The sequence below is a fragment of the Anabas testudineus genome, chromosome 3, assembly GCF_900324465.2.
Source record: "Anabas testudineus chromosome 3, fAnaTes1.2, whole genome shotgun sequence".
Classification (NCBI taxonomy): domain Eukaryota; kingdom Metazoa; phylum Chordata; class Actinopteri; order Anabantiformes; family Anabantidae; genus Anabas; species Anabas testudineus.
In genome coordinates this window covers 15,050,468-15,064,113 of record NC_046612.1, presented here as the reverse complement: position 1 = coordinate 15,064,113, position 13,646 = coordinate 15,050,468, and the positions used below count along the sequence as shown (strand labels likewise).

Genomic DNA, 13,646 nt, shown 5'->3' with positions numbered 1-13,646 from the left:
CTCAAGGTGTGAAGAAAGGGCTGGGATTTCATTTTCAGCTAAGGGTGCAGGGATGGGAATGGAAAGATTTGTCCTGCTTCCAAAATACATTTTTTCAGTCTGTGTTTCTGTTCCCATATGAACTATATGGAGAGGCATACTGTGAGGAGAGAGGAGAGAAACCAGACTAAAAAGGCAAATAAATGAATGAATAAACGATTAAAAATGAATGTGGAGCAGTCCAGGCTGGGACTTCTCAAGCGACTCAGCCATGAAAATGTTTTAGTTTTCCTCTGGCTCATAATGGAAAGCTGCAGGAACTTTGTGACAATAACAATTTGTCTTAAATACCTGACTTTACTTACCCCCACCTCCTACCAGGGTCCCCAAGAATAAACTGATTGTTTGATTAGCGAATATTACAAGGATGCCTGCAGCCTATAACTCATAATATACTTTTAGATTGGCCCTTCTGGGATGGTTAAAATAAGCTGAAGCCAGTGTGCCCCATGCTATACCAGGTTTACAAAACTACAGTACTCCTAAAGGTTTTAAAGTCTCTGAATAGGACATATAGCCACTTAATGTCTGGGAAAGAGCCCTAGTAATGAGCTGCAGGTAAACTGAGACAATGTGCAGATCCAGGCTAGCAGTGAATCATCAGGTCTATGAAGCTGCACAGTTTTAGCTTTTAAGGCTTATTTACAGTATGTGCATCTACAGGTTTTCTATAGATGTTTTAGAATAAACAAAAACTGTCACTGCATGTAGATGAATTCACTGGCCTCTCTGAATAATACACTAGAATGCAACAAAGTACAAGAGAAACTATGACAGGAAGCATACTTTGAAGAGAGCCAGTGAGATTGTGTGTGTGTGTGTGTTTGTGATGTGCTGGAGACTGAGGGACATCCATAAAACAAGACCTCCCACCCTACACTGCCAGAAAACCATGTTGCTTGTCTTGTTTTCTCTTCCCCACACACCAGCAAAGCCACTCCATTTCCTTAGCCCACTCTGCTGCCATCTATCATTTCACGATGGCCGAAGAAATTTTAGCACCTCAGCAGAACTCTAATCATATGGGCTTCCTGTGCACCAGAGAGAACGTGGGGCAATAGATATCTACGGCAAATGACAACATCTGTCAAAGGGCCAAGAGGAGTTAAAGTGACTATACATACCAGAACTTAATCATTTAATTCAGTTCTTTAATTCTTTGTGGCGTAGATACAACATACTGGTGGAAACAGAGATTTTGATAACAGCATCACTCTTCCACCACATCCTAAATATGTTCTATTGAACTGAGATCTGGTGACAGTTTAAGTACACTGGACTCATTAGATCTTAGCTTTGTGAGATGGTGCGTTCCCCTGCTGGGAGTAGCTATGCTAAAAGCATGGACATGATCAGCAACAATGCTCAAGTAGGCTGTGGTATTTAAACCCTTCTCAGTTGGTGTTTGATATCCCCCACACCATTACACTACCACCACCAGCCGGAACCACTGATACAAGACAGGACAGATCCAAGATATTGTGTTGTTTATGCCAAATTCTGAGCCCAACATCTGAATGTCACAGCAGAAACTGACTCATTAGATGTGAAATTTTGTCAAATTTATTGAACGTATGCAAATTGGTGCATTGATGTTTCCTGTTCTTAGCTGACCGGATTGGTATCCAGTGTGGTCTTCTAAGGCTGCTTACATGCCCCAAGGTTTGATGTGTATTTGTTTGCATGCTATCCTGCATACCTCAGTTGTAACAACTAGATATTTGAGTTACTGTGGCCTTTCTATCAGTCTGAACCAAAGAACTGCCTCTCACTGGAAAATTTCTCTTTTTCAGACAATTTTCTGTAAATCTTAGATACGGTTGTATATAAAAATCCCAGTAGATCAGCAGTTTCTGAAATACTCAGACCAGCATATCTGGCACCTTTAATCCCTATTCTGACAGTTTGTTTTATACTTCAGCAGATCGTCTTGACCATGTCCACATACCTTCAGCATCACGCTGATTAAACATTTACATAATACAGTGGTCGGTCAGTCCATAATTTAAGGGACTTCTTTGATAGTTGAAACGTTTGATAGTGCTGCACACATTTTTACTGCATTACCCATTCAGTGTGCTGTTTAAAAACAACATGTAAACAGGAGAATGCTGCGGAAAGTCTTATAATTACAAAAATCTGAAATGAGGTATAGAACAAACATACAGACAATTATAGATTGCATTTAAAGGATTGTTATCTTCAGTGAAAATGTAAATGGCAATGGCTTTTGCTAAGCCAAGCTGTATTTCAGTACGATCACTCGGATTATGTGTGCATGCACTATTGCCAGAGCTATCAAACTCTTCAAAATATTCACACCGGTAACCGCAGGTATTGTCAAATTAACCAGGGCTGTCTTGGAGGTGGGATTTTCAAAGCTGTGTAAAGGGTTTTATCATTTGGACTTAATTAGATGATGATATAGAGTTCTCTAAAAATTTAACTAACACCAATATCATGCTGAGCTTCTGTTGTTAAACAGTCATATACTATGGGCATCAGGGTAAAAAGCCATTTCGATTTCTGTCATGTCACTGTGGGTTCCCAGGCTAACTCACTAAAAATGAAGATTTCCCATGGAACCTATGCATTTATACGTGTGTGTGTATTCATTTTCTTCTCTCGCCCAGCCAAGTGAATAAAATAATGTGTATGTAAAAGGGTTACACTGCAGTCCAATAATAGTCCAATTGCAAACAAATTTCCCACACCATGCATCTCTCTTTATACACAAGTAAATGCAATATACACAATCATATTTAAATGAAGGCAAGAAGACAAGGAGGAGAGAAGATGGATGGGTTGGAGACTTTGGAAGGGGGTTGATTTACATGCTCTGTCAATTCCCTGTTGCTGGCCGACATGCATAATTCATCCATTTTATTGACTGCTGGGGGATTCTATTAGGTGAAAGAGTGATACTCCCAAGAACAAAAGATGGCTGTCCTCGTGAGTGTTATAAGGACCAGTATGTGTAAGAAATCCAACGGCATATTTCTCTGTGCTTCCAAGCACCTAGGGATGCAATCGATGACACACAGGGCATTTGCTATGAATGTATTTTCAAAATGTTGACTGCAAAGCTCCAAGTGTTGTTGCTGAGCTCTAACAGAATAAATGGTGAGCTTGGTGTCCTTGGCAATAGACTTACTCCAAGTCTAAATGAATTTGAGACTAGGATCAGGACACTGGTAAATGAATAAACAGAGTGTTTCAGCAGAATAAGCTATAGTGTCATAGGTACTAGATATGTCAGTCTTTTCATTCAAATGAAAGACGATACAGCATGTGGGAGAACAGTCTCAGAGGTAGGAATCCCATACTCCTCTATAAAAATACTATATTTAGGTTTATGAAAAACCATTATTAATTTCTAGCATTACAAATCATTGGCTTAGGATCAAATGCAGTGATTTAGTCCATACAATATCAACGGGATGACTGTCTAGACCAGCAAATGTAGAGCAGACAGCGTGTCTTAGGCTCGACAACTGCTAGTTTTTAATCTTGTGTAAAGAGTCATAGAAGAAGACAACCGTAATAGTGTGGGCACACTCATGCACTCTTGTGAGAGAAGCTGAAAACATAGCAAAAGCAAAATTATGTTGGTTTATAGCTCCTTCCCAAACTTGTACCTTACAGATTTCTAGATTTATATGACAATAGGGAATTGGCAAGGTCATATAAACTGGTATGATGTGCAACTATAATTGCCAAATCAAGTGGCAGTCTCACAAACCATCACTGTATAGGATGATCCTAGAATACTGGACAATTAACAGATACAGTAACTCAGCAGAGAAAAATTAAGTTCTCAACCACGGAGAGTTAGACAACCACCTGTTCTAAATTTGCATTTCAGATCCTGCTCCATCCCCATCTGTCATCACAAACATGAAAGAATTTTATAGCAGCCATTAAGTGCTACATGGCAATATGGACAGGTGATACAAAAAAACCCAGCAATCTCTGTCGTCTGACAGGTTATGAATAACATACTAATGAGATTCTTCAAAGACTAGCGACAGAAATCCAACTTATGGCAGAAATCTTTTATATGGCCTGTTTTTAAAAGTCTTTTAAGGGATTCAGCTGTCTTAAAAATGATCCTAAAGTACTTCTGAGGAGTCAGTCAGCTAGAAAAAAACTAACAAAGAATTACTAGGGAGGATTAGACATCCAAGAATCACTATTTCTAAAACTACCATACATCAGTTCATGTTGCACTCTGCATTATTTGTGCATCAACAGCAGAAGTTTAATATGGTAATCCTTGCTGTCAATGAGTCACTGCCTTCAATTGATAGTTCTGGCATACAGCATCTTCATAAACTTTCATCTCATGTCTGTTTCTGCACTGACACTTTCAAGGCCCTATTTGTGCTCCAAAGACCAATTACACTCTTTGCGGATACCCCTACACTGCATGCCACACCAATTTTTAATTGACAGCAGCTCTTCTATCTCTCATGTAATGCCTGCGAGGGACAGGAGACTCTCATGAAAAAAAGAAAGCTCCAAAAGAAAGCTATTCTTTTTTAATTGTCAATGTCGTATTAAAATCAAAAGAACAGTGGTAATGTATTCGCCACACAATCCATTTATTCTCCGAAGGCAGAAGCATGGGGTCCACTTCAATATCGCAAAGAGTTCCCTGGTTGTTCAGCGTATGCTTGCTAATTACCAATGGAGACACCCCAGAGAGGCAAGTATGCACACTGCATAGTGTGTTATAATTGATACAAGGTACATTAATAAGTACCTTTTCAGCCAGCTCCCACTGGAGGTCAGAGGTATTCACATACAATTCCATAGGTGTTAAAGACATTTAACTTGAGACACAGTGCTGTGCTGAGAACGAAATGTTGGAAAGTCTAATGATATTCTAGCTCACACCACACTGGAGCCTTGTAGTTACCAATGTGATGACCTAACATTTAATTTCACTGAAGACAGAAATCCCATTCTAAAGTGGATTTAGATGAATGGGCCCTACTTCAGCTATTTCTGTTGACCCAGAAGTTGCAAAGTTCTTATCCTACAGGAGTCCTAAAGAGGGGTAAGGTAAACAAAGTGCTTTCTTAATTGGGGAGAATCAAACTTCCCATGTCCACTGTAATTCTTTCTGAGGGATTTAAGCCGCTCTGGCTGAGCTAATGAGAGCCAGAGGAGTGAGAGCACAGGCGCTGTGACACTGTCTCTTGGCTCTTAATTTGTGAACTTCCCCTCAGCTGGCAACCCTGTAGCCTCAAGTCCTGGCTGTAGTGGCTCTGTAGGCACGTCCAGTGATCTCCCCCCAGGGCTCTCTGGGTAGCAGTGGCAGAAAAGCATTAACAACTTGGGAACCAAGCGCCAGGACAAACAGGTTCGCTTTTGAAGGCAAGAGGCACCAGGTAAAAAAGAAGCAGTACATTACAATCTGTGCTGCTTTTCAAAATGTTAGAAATGTGTGAGCAACAGGACTTTCAGCACAGCAGTGAATGACTTCAGAGTAACTACTGGAGACTTTGATATGGGCAGGTGCTTTTGAAAGGTGGGTTTTAAAAAGGAAGAGCACACAAGTTTCTACATGAGTAAGGGCAGAAAAAATTAAATATATTTTATTGCTAAAATGGTTCAAACAGGTATAGTAAAGCAAACTTCCAGCCAGACTCTATATTCTTACCTTTCTTCTAGCAGCTTGTCTCCAAACATCCAACGGACGTGCGGTGCAGGGTAACCAGTGACCACGCAGGGCAGCAGCACGCTGGTGCCCACCACCTTGGTTACAGGCCCAGGCTGCACCAGGAACTCCAGCTTCCTCTCTTCTCCAGTTTCTTAGATGGGAGAAGAAAGGTCAGGGTTAAGACAGAGGTTAAGGCTGAGGTGAGTAAGTGAAGCAGAGCAGCAGCCTCCTACGTTAACGGGGGCCATCTGTCTTGAGAACTTCAAAGGAAGTCGCGTATGAGGAGCAGTTGTTTCTGACACCCAAACCCTCAAACCAAGCATGGTCAGATGAATAATGTCCATGATGACGTCTGAGACAGCTGAGACAGCAAGTCTCAGCTCTTAAGGAGTTCAAAGTGATCCCACATAATTCCAGCTGCAACAAGCTGCCTGCAACAACCAGCAGGACGTGTGACACCAACACACAGGGTACGCAGTAACAATGGAAACGTTTTTTAAAATAATCAACAGGATTTTAATTACAAAAACATATATGAATGAATTTGTGTTGAATATCTTTCCTCCAAACACCAAAGTTACATTATTCTCAAGCTGATTTATGGTGACTTCTTTTTGTCACTTGACTACACATACTGTGATAAAGACTTTGCTGACCTTTGCTGTCTTTTTGAGATCTGATTTATGACCTCTAATATCTTCTCTGTGCCACCAGGAGCCTGGTGCTTAACAGCTCAGACAAATAAAACTTGTAGAGGGGTGCAAAGAAACACTGCCAGTCTGGAATTCAGCTCCCTTTTTGAGCAACAACTGAGTCACCACAGCATCACTGATAACTCCAATGGGAGCTCTCCCAGTTCTTCAGGCGTTCGACTGTCTCCCACTACAGTCAGTACTAGAGATAATGAACAACCCAGAGAGTGCACCTTGTACCTTTGTAACCGTATGATCCAGTGATCTACATATATCTATATCTATATTAAGAGGTTCTAAGATAACCTAGAAGCTCTAACCTAATGGCACTGTAATCAAGGAGGTAACAAGTAAGAACAAGCAGGCTGCTTTTTAACTGAAGTATAGTGCCCGACAAATCGTCATCCTAGGACTATGTAATCCTACATCAAGCAATTTCCTGATTCCAAACGGACAACATTTATTGTTTAACTTTATTTCCTCAAATTACCTGGCAGTATCTGGAGCTGGCCTTCATCACTGGACTTGGATGAACCCACATTTTCCACCAGACAGCGATAGAGGCCAGCGTCAGCTTCGGAGGCGTTGCTGATCACCAGGGCCCCGCTGGGCAGCTGGACCAGTCTGGTGCTAAGCTCTAGCGGCTGACGGTCTTTCTCCCACCTGGTAAACGGAACTAGATCTGAGTTGATCTCACATGCCATAACTTGACTGTCCCCAAGATGTACGGAGGTTGGTGCTGGTTGGCTGGTGAACCTTGGCATCCCTGAAAGAGAATGACAAGAATGTAAAAACCAGGGTAACAAACATTTAACAATAACATAAATATGCAAAGAACAAATAGGAATTTAAACAATACCAAATCCAGCCTGATAATGTCTTAGTTTTTGATCACGACTTGATAAATAATACTTATTTTTTCTCCCTGTATCATTTTCTGTTGCTTATTTAGTCATGAATATGTAATCTGGCAGAGAAATGCAACTTTCTAAACTGAAAATTTTATTTTAGAAAATTGTTTTTTTTTCTAAATTTAGTAAATAAATTATGAAATCAACTGAATTTAAAATGTAAAAATCTACCCATTTCAGACTAATTGTATTAAGGACAGATTTGACTTTGAGAAAATAGCAAATTCTGTAAACTTCTTCAAACTTGAAATTGAATTTCTTTTGAAAATGATTCTGGACCTTTAGCAGAGCAGCTGTTATCCAATCCTCTATTTTCAACTATGACAAGACATGATGCAGTATTTGGTCTAATATTTAGAGCGGGAAAACATTAACAGCATTGGAAAGCAGGTTCTCCAGAGTGCAAGAGCAACCTACCCTCTCGGACACACAAGTCCTAAAGCGCGCGCGTGCGCACACACACACACACACACACACACACAAAATCACCCACGCACAGTTGTGCAGCATAATCACTTATCCTCGATGGTGAATGTTAATTTGCCACGCAGAGCAGCAGACACACAGCACTAATTAAAAAAGGCTGGATCCACGGGCTGTTTGTGCTGCTGTACTCTGACTTTCATCTCAATGCAAAATAATTATTTCCTGCATTTGAAACCATTGATCTGAAACCAACACTAGCGGGCTGCCTTCGAAACAATCACACACAATGACTTCAATTAAAAAGAACTTACAGTGTGTAAATAGCAAATGGTATTCTTGAGTTTATTAGTGAAGAAGGAGAAGTTGTTTTTAAAAAGTAAAAAGGCCACTCCATCAACAATAAAAGGAACACCATGCTGTGTTATTACCATGGAGGGCCTCTTGAGTTTTTGGGCTGACTGTGGTTGTCTCCTTGGTAATGTCAGTGTGCGAGAGAAATGAATGGATAAAAATATGTGTGACCAAGAATGAAAGAAGGAGGTTGGTTCCTCTGTGTGTTTTTCTATTTATGAATGCAAGCATGCCTGCTGCAACAGTGCTTTTATGCAGCAAGCGAAGCTGAACACTTGCTGAGTGATGATTTGGCAACTCCCTCCCCTCTCACCTACAGACACTTCTTCAAATCCCCTGCCAAGAGGGGCTCTGGGGAAAATCACACTTTAAGATAAGGACCCAAAACCTGGCCCCAGTGCTTTTCTGACTTTATGTGAGCACAATAGTTTAGCTAATATGGGCTTAGCTGATGGCAATACGGATACATTTGTATGAAAGCTGCCAATCATTGCTTTATAATCATGGAGCCATAGAAAAAAACAATCATTTAGATTAGAGTCACTGAACCTCTTCATCGAATCAAATACCTGATCTTTTTTATAATTAGCAGCAATAGAGCAATGTGCATAATCAGTACAGCTAAAGGGAGAATTATGGGTAATACAGTGACTTCACAAAGTATTTGCACCCTTTCATATTTTGCACACTTTATTAATAATAATAATGATAATTATTGTGTCCTAAATTGGTTAGATTGCCTGTCAATGTATACTCGATAACTACTAATGTGAAATGAAAAGTGACAAACTTTCTGTAATGGCCTTGAGACTTGGCATTTGGCCTAAAGCGGTGACACGAGAGAGCCCTGAAATTAATCTAGAGACATGGCGAGGAATCGTGCTTCCACAAAGACTGAACCTTGTCCTCTTGCAACTTCCGTTCACATTGTTGTGAGCACTCGGACTCATCTGCATCACCTCTGCTGTGTTTCCAGCTCTCAATCGACTAATCCTTTGTTCCTCCAGCCTCGTTACACCTCTCCAGGCTGAGCTCAGCATTTTGCAGTGTCTAAGGGGTTTAATGCGTGTTTGTGTGTGAATGAGAGTATGTGGGTAGTTTAACTCACACAAACACGCAGTGTGTAGCGATGCCATTTCCTAAGAGCCTGTATTAATGAAGGGGAGGCTTCACGTTATGATGTCCCAAACATGAACATATTTGTGTTCTGCACACAACCTAAAGTGTACATCAGCACATTAGGTGCCAGGACAGTGTAGATGGGAAGTGGAGAGTGTCGATGCAAACGCTATTGATTCCAATTAATCACAATTCCCCATTTAAATCGACTGGATGGGAGGTTCATTTTCCACACCCTTGCTCAGCACCATCTATTGAACAGAACTGCTGTACTGCCAATCTTGACACTTATTAGCAAAGTGTGATGAGGCCAAATGATTCCAAGAGAGCAATAATGTCTCAGTGGTCAACATGCAAGAATGGGGAAGAGTTTTATGGTAATGAAAAGCCATTTTCAAACAGCATAAATTACAGCAAAATGTGACACCCACCGGTGATCTTACTGTGCATCCAGCCAACATTTTTGTAGAATATGAAGCAGTTAACCCAGTAGCGATAGCAAATGCCTCCTTTGTGAAGTGTGGTTAGTTAGATTCACCAAACTTCGTTTTTCTAGCAGAGCTTATGATCATATGAATGCTAATGAATGAATGTGTCCATCACCGAATAGAGATTAGAAAAGAATTGTGCTGCAGAGAGCTACAAAACAGAGTGTAACCATGCATGCACATACACAGACATACACTTAAATCACACAGTTGGGTCCCTTCTATACTTAATTAAAATCAGGTATAGAATAACAATGAGTAGCTTAATGCAATATGCAGAAGGCTTTAAGGATTTCCCTCTAGACTCAACTGAATAAGTAACTGACTGCTGAATGGCTGTCTTTCACCTTTGGTCAAAAATACAACTGTGCTTGATGTTACATATTTTCAAGCACTGCTGTATTAAGTAATTAAGGGAAAAAGTGAAACTGGCCCTGAGGGCTGTAACTTCTCATTTTGCTCCAGCCTGACAAAGTGTTTGTTTGTGTATGTGCGTATGCGCCCGGACTGGTAATATGAAATAACTGTTTATACAAAGGATATTTAACGGACAAGTCCTGACAAGATGAATGCGTTTGGGAGAAATGTTTCATTATAACCACCAGTCATGAGTTTTCACAGATAAATCTGCATAGTTTAACATATTCACGCAAATTTGTTATTTTCTTAAATGTTGAATGTAGTTAGAATATCTAGAACCCCTGATTTAATTCAGATTAATCCATGTACAACATTAACAGTCCAAATCCGTTCACCTTCATTTCTTCAAAGAGGATTTAACATTTTGCAGTCATGAACAATCACGAGGAAAAAAATGAATCTCAAAAGGAGGGAACATCCCAGTTTCTACACTTAATAGCAGAATCAGTTGACCAGACGGTAATACGGCCACAATTGGGACTCTCATTCTTGTCACGCTATTATTTCCACTACTGCTCTCCATCTATCTCCTTCAGTGAATTCAACAAGTTCACACCCATTCTCTTGGGACTAGTGAAAGTCATTTTGGGAAATGTTAAAAATCAATACCTGAAATTGAAGTACACAAGTCAGGTTGAAGGAAAATAGGTACACTAAAAAAGTAAATTAAAGCCCTTCATGTCAGATAATCCCTAGAATGCACTGATTGCTACGAATTGATATTTCATAGTGTATGGCCATCCAAAAGGAGCGCCTTTCTTTGCTTTAAAGCACAATAATGACAATCTTTCTAGCTCCAACACCCCATTTAACATTCACTTTTCAAAACATCTATAACAGCAACCCAGGAACAGATATACACAGTACATTAGCAGCACTATTGTTGGTGCATTTATGTATTTCACAGTGAAAGAAAGAGAGAGAAAAAGAACCAATGATTTTAGTCAATGAGGTAATAGATCCGATGCTGGTTGAAGAACAAATTAAACAGTGTGAAGACATCCAATTAATGGCAGTAAAAATCTGAGGCACAGAGTGAATAAGGGGGCAACAGGGTAATCAAGCAGTCCACAAAAGACAAAAATGTCTATTAGATATATGGGCTTTGAGAAGCGTATGCTTGGCTAAAGTCTAAATGTGTTACCCTGCTGTAAATTTTCTCTGTACAATATGTACTTCGCTTTATTCAGTTCAATGCTCCTTTCTGTTCGTTCACTTTAAGGCCGGCTGCAGCCTAAGCGATAATTAATTCCCTAATTGAAGGTTTCAGGGCTTCAGGGGAGAATATTTGCAAGAGCTTTCTCTAATGCAACATATCATGCTTTTCAGCTAACATACTTTGAGATACGTTGTTAGAGTAAAACAGTTAAGTATTCACATCGTATTGATATCATGTAGTTTTATTCTCACGTGTGCAATTTAAACAGAAACCCTTTTGTTCAAATGCAAAAGTAAACTTTAAAGATACTGACACTTAAGTTTAATGTTTAATCAACATTAGTGTCAACATAAGCTCAGCATTATTAGCTCTACAAATATACTGTCTGGTGGATACTATAAAGGCATCTCACACCTTGTTCTGTTAATAATTAGCTTTTGTGCAGATTTTATGGTTTTGTATGTGTCATAGTCGGAGTTGTTCAAATGCCAGACTGAATCTTTAGAAAACTAGAAGATCCACTTAGAACGGAAACAGCATCGAATTTCAGAGTTTTCTTTAAAGAATAGATTAAAAAGCCTGTAGAGGCCAATTCCTTCTGGGTTGCACTGCTGGGCATAAAAGAGGTTGTTGAGTACAATACACCTCCCGTTGGTAAAGCGTTGATTGTGTGTGATTATTAATACATTAATGCTCTTAATGTGCATACAAGCACATGTGCATAAACAAAGTCAACACCATGGAAGCTGACGAGTGCTGAAAACAATCACATGCAAAAAACCCAAAAAAGAAACTCCCCTGTTGGACAAATATTTATATTTCTCCTTTGGTTTGCACCTTTTCAAACTTATTTTGCATTGCATTGCAAAACTCACTCAAAGGCATAGTCTTGCTCATGTTATCACTCTTAATAAAGGCACTTCAGAGTATAAGGTAGATCAATCTGAGCAGAGATCTTTGTGAAAGCTGGGTGGTGCTTTGGAGATGTTCTTAAATGACAGAACTACCTAATAAAAATAGTATGAATTCTTTATATCCTACAACAAAAAGAAATTTGAATGAACTGTTTGTGGTAACGTGGTCAAAAATATAGATATAATAAATGCATATTCCTCAATTAATCTGAGAAACTGTGGGTGTTCATCTAAAAATACATATAGGCTTGTAAGTTCAAAGATGTACAATCAGCTAGGAGAAAAAAGGAGTTCACACCTTTCATATTAAACAAACCCAAGAGAAGTGGGGAAAACATAAACTTTGAAGGTCCTGTCAGTGTTGGAAAAGATGCTTGCTGATGTTTCTCACTCGCTCCCGAGTTTAAAAAAGAACAGGTAACAGCAACCTTTATCTTGCCAGGGGCTGACAGGTGGGAGGGCTCCCCAGATTGACAAGAAGGTAAACAGGATTAATTAATGACTATGTTGGAGTCTAATAAAGAAGTCACTGAGGCACTTCATCATGTATGAACCCTGACAAGCCTGACACGCCGAGGAAATGATGAAATGCACAGTCTGGCTGCCATCATAACATATTTGTCTCTTTCACCAACAGGGTGGAGTGACTGGGAGTGACTGCCATAACAGAAGAGATGTTGGACCATTAAAATAGTCCAACTTCATACATCAATTAGTTTTCAGCATCCAAACAGCTGTCTGTTAAAATAAACAATTAACAATGACGCCAGTTTACACCTGAGCTAAAAATACTATTTACTCCCAAAGACCTTTTGAAAGATTCAAACATGTTAGTAAAACATGTCAGTGTGAAGACTGTAGCTTGACAAGGTTGGTACTTTTGAACTCTGATACATGTGCAGAACAATGGCAACCGCAAAAGCACACACTCCCCCTAACACGGAAATACCTATGTTGTGTACACACATCAGAAGGATAGATGGAAGATGAATGAGTGGCGTTCCACAGGAGCAGGACTCAGATAGTTGTTCTTATTTTATCTACAGAGCTGTAAAAAAAAATGCTCTTGGATGCAGGATTTGACAGAACAAGCTTATCCTGACCTTGCAGCCAGACCGTGCCCTAAGAGACTACAGTAAAAAGCCTTAGAAGAAAGCCTGTGTCCAAGAATGACACACAAGTACACTGTTCAACATCTATTATGAAAACCCCAAGACAATGGCGGTAGGAGGCAGCCGGTAACACAAAATACAGCATTTCATTGTTGGAAACAAAGGTGCAAACAGCCTATTAGAGACATTTGTGCATTCAAAGCACCGATCCTGAGCCAACAGACACCTTTCAGTAAGTTAAACCAAGTCTGCGGGGCTTAACATCTTAACATCTCCGCTAACTCTCACCAAGGCGAGGGATATTTTATCTGCTAAACCACTCTGGGTGCAGACCAGATGTTGTGAAT

At 39.9% G+C, this 13,646-nt stretch overlaps 1 protein-coding gene across 1 annotated transcript in view; it reads right to left on the bottom strand.

Moving 5' to 3' along the window:
- Window positions 1–13,646, bottom strand: part of neo1a (neogenin 1a) — a 128,859-nt gene that overhangs the window by 52,317 nt on the left and 62,896 nt on the right. Inside the window, 2 exon segments of the mRNA XM_026378300.2 lie at window positions 5,708–5,858; window positions 6,890–7,165. Of these exon segments, the coding sequence (XP_026234085.1) occupies window positions 5,708–5,858; window positions 6,890–7,165 (427 nt within the window).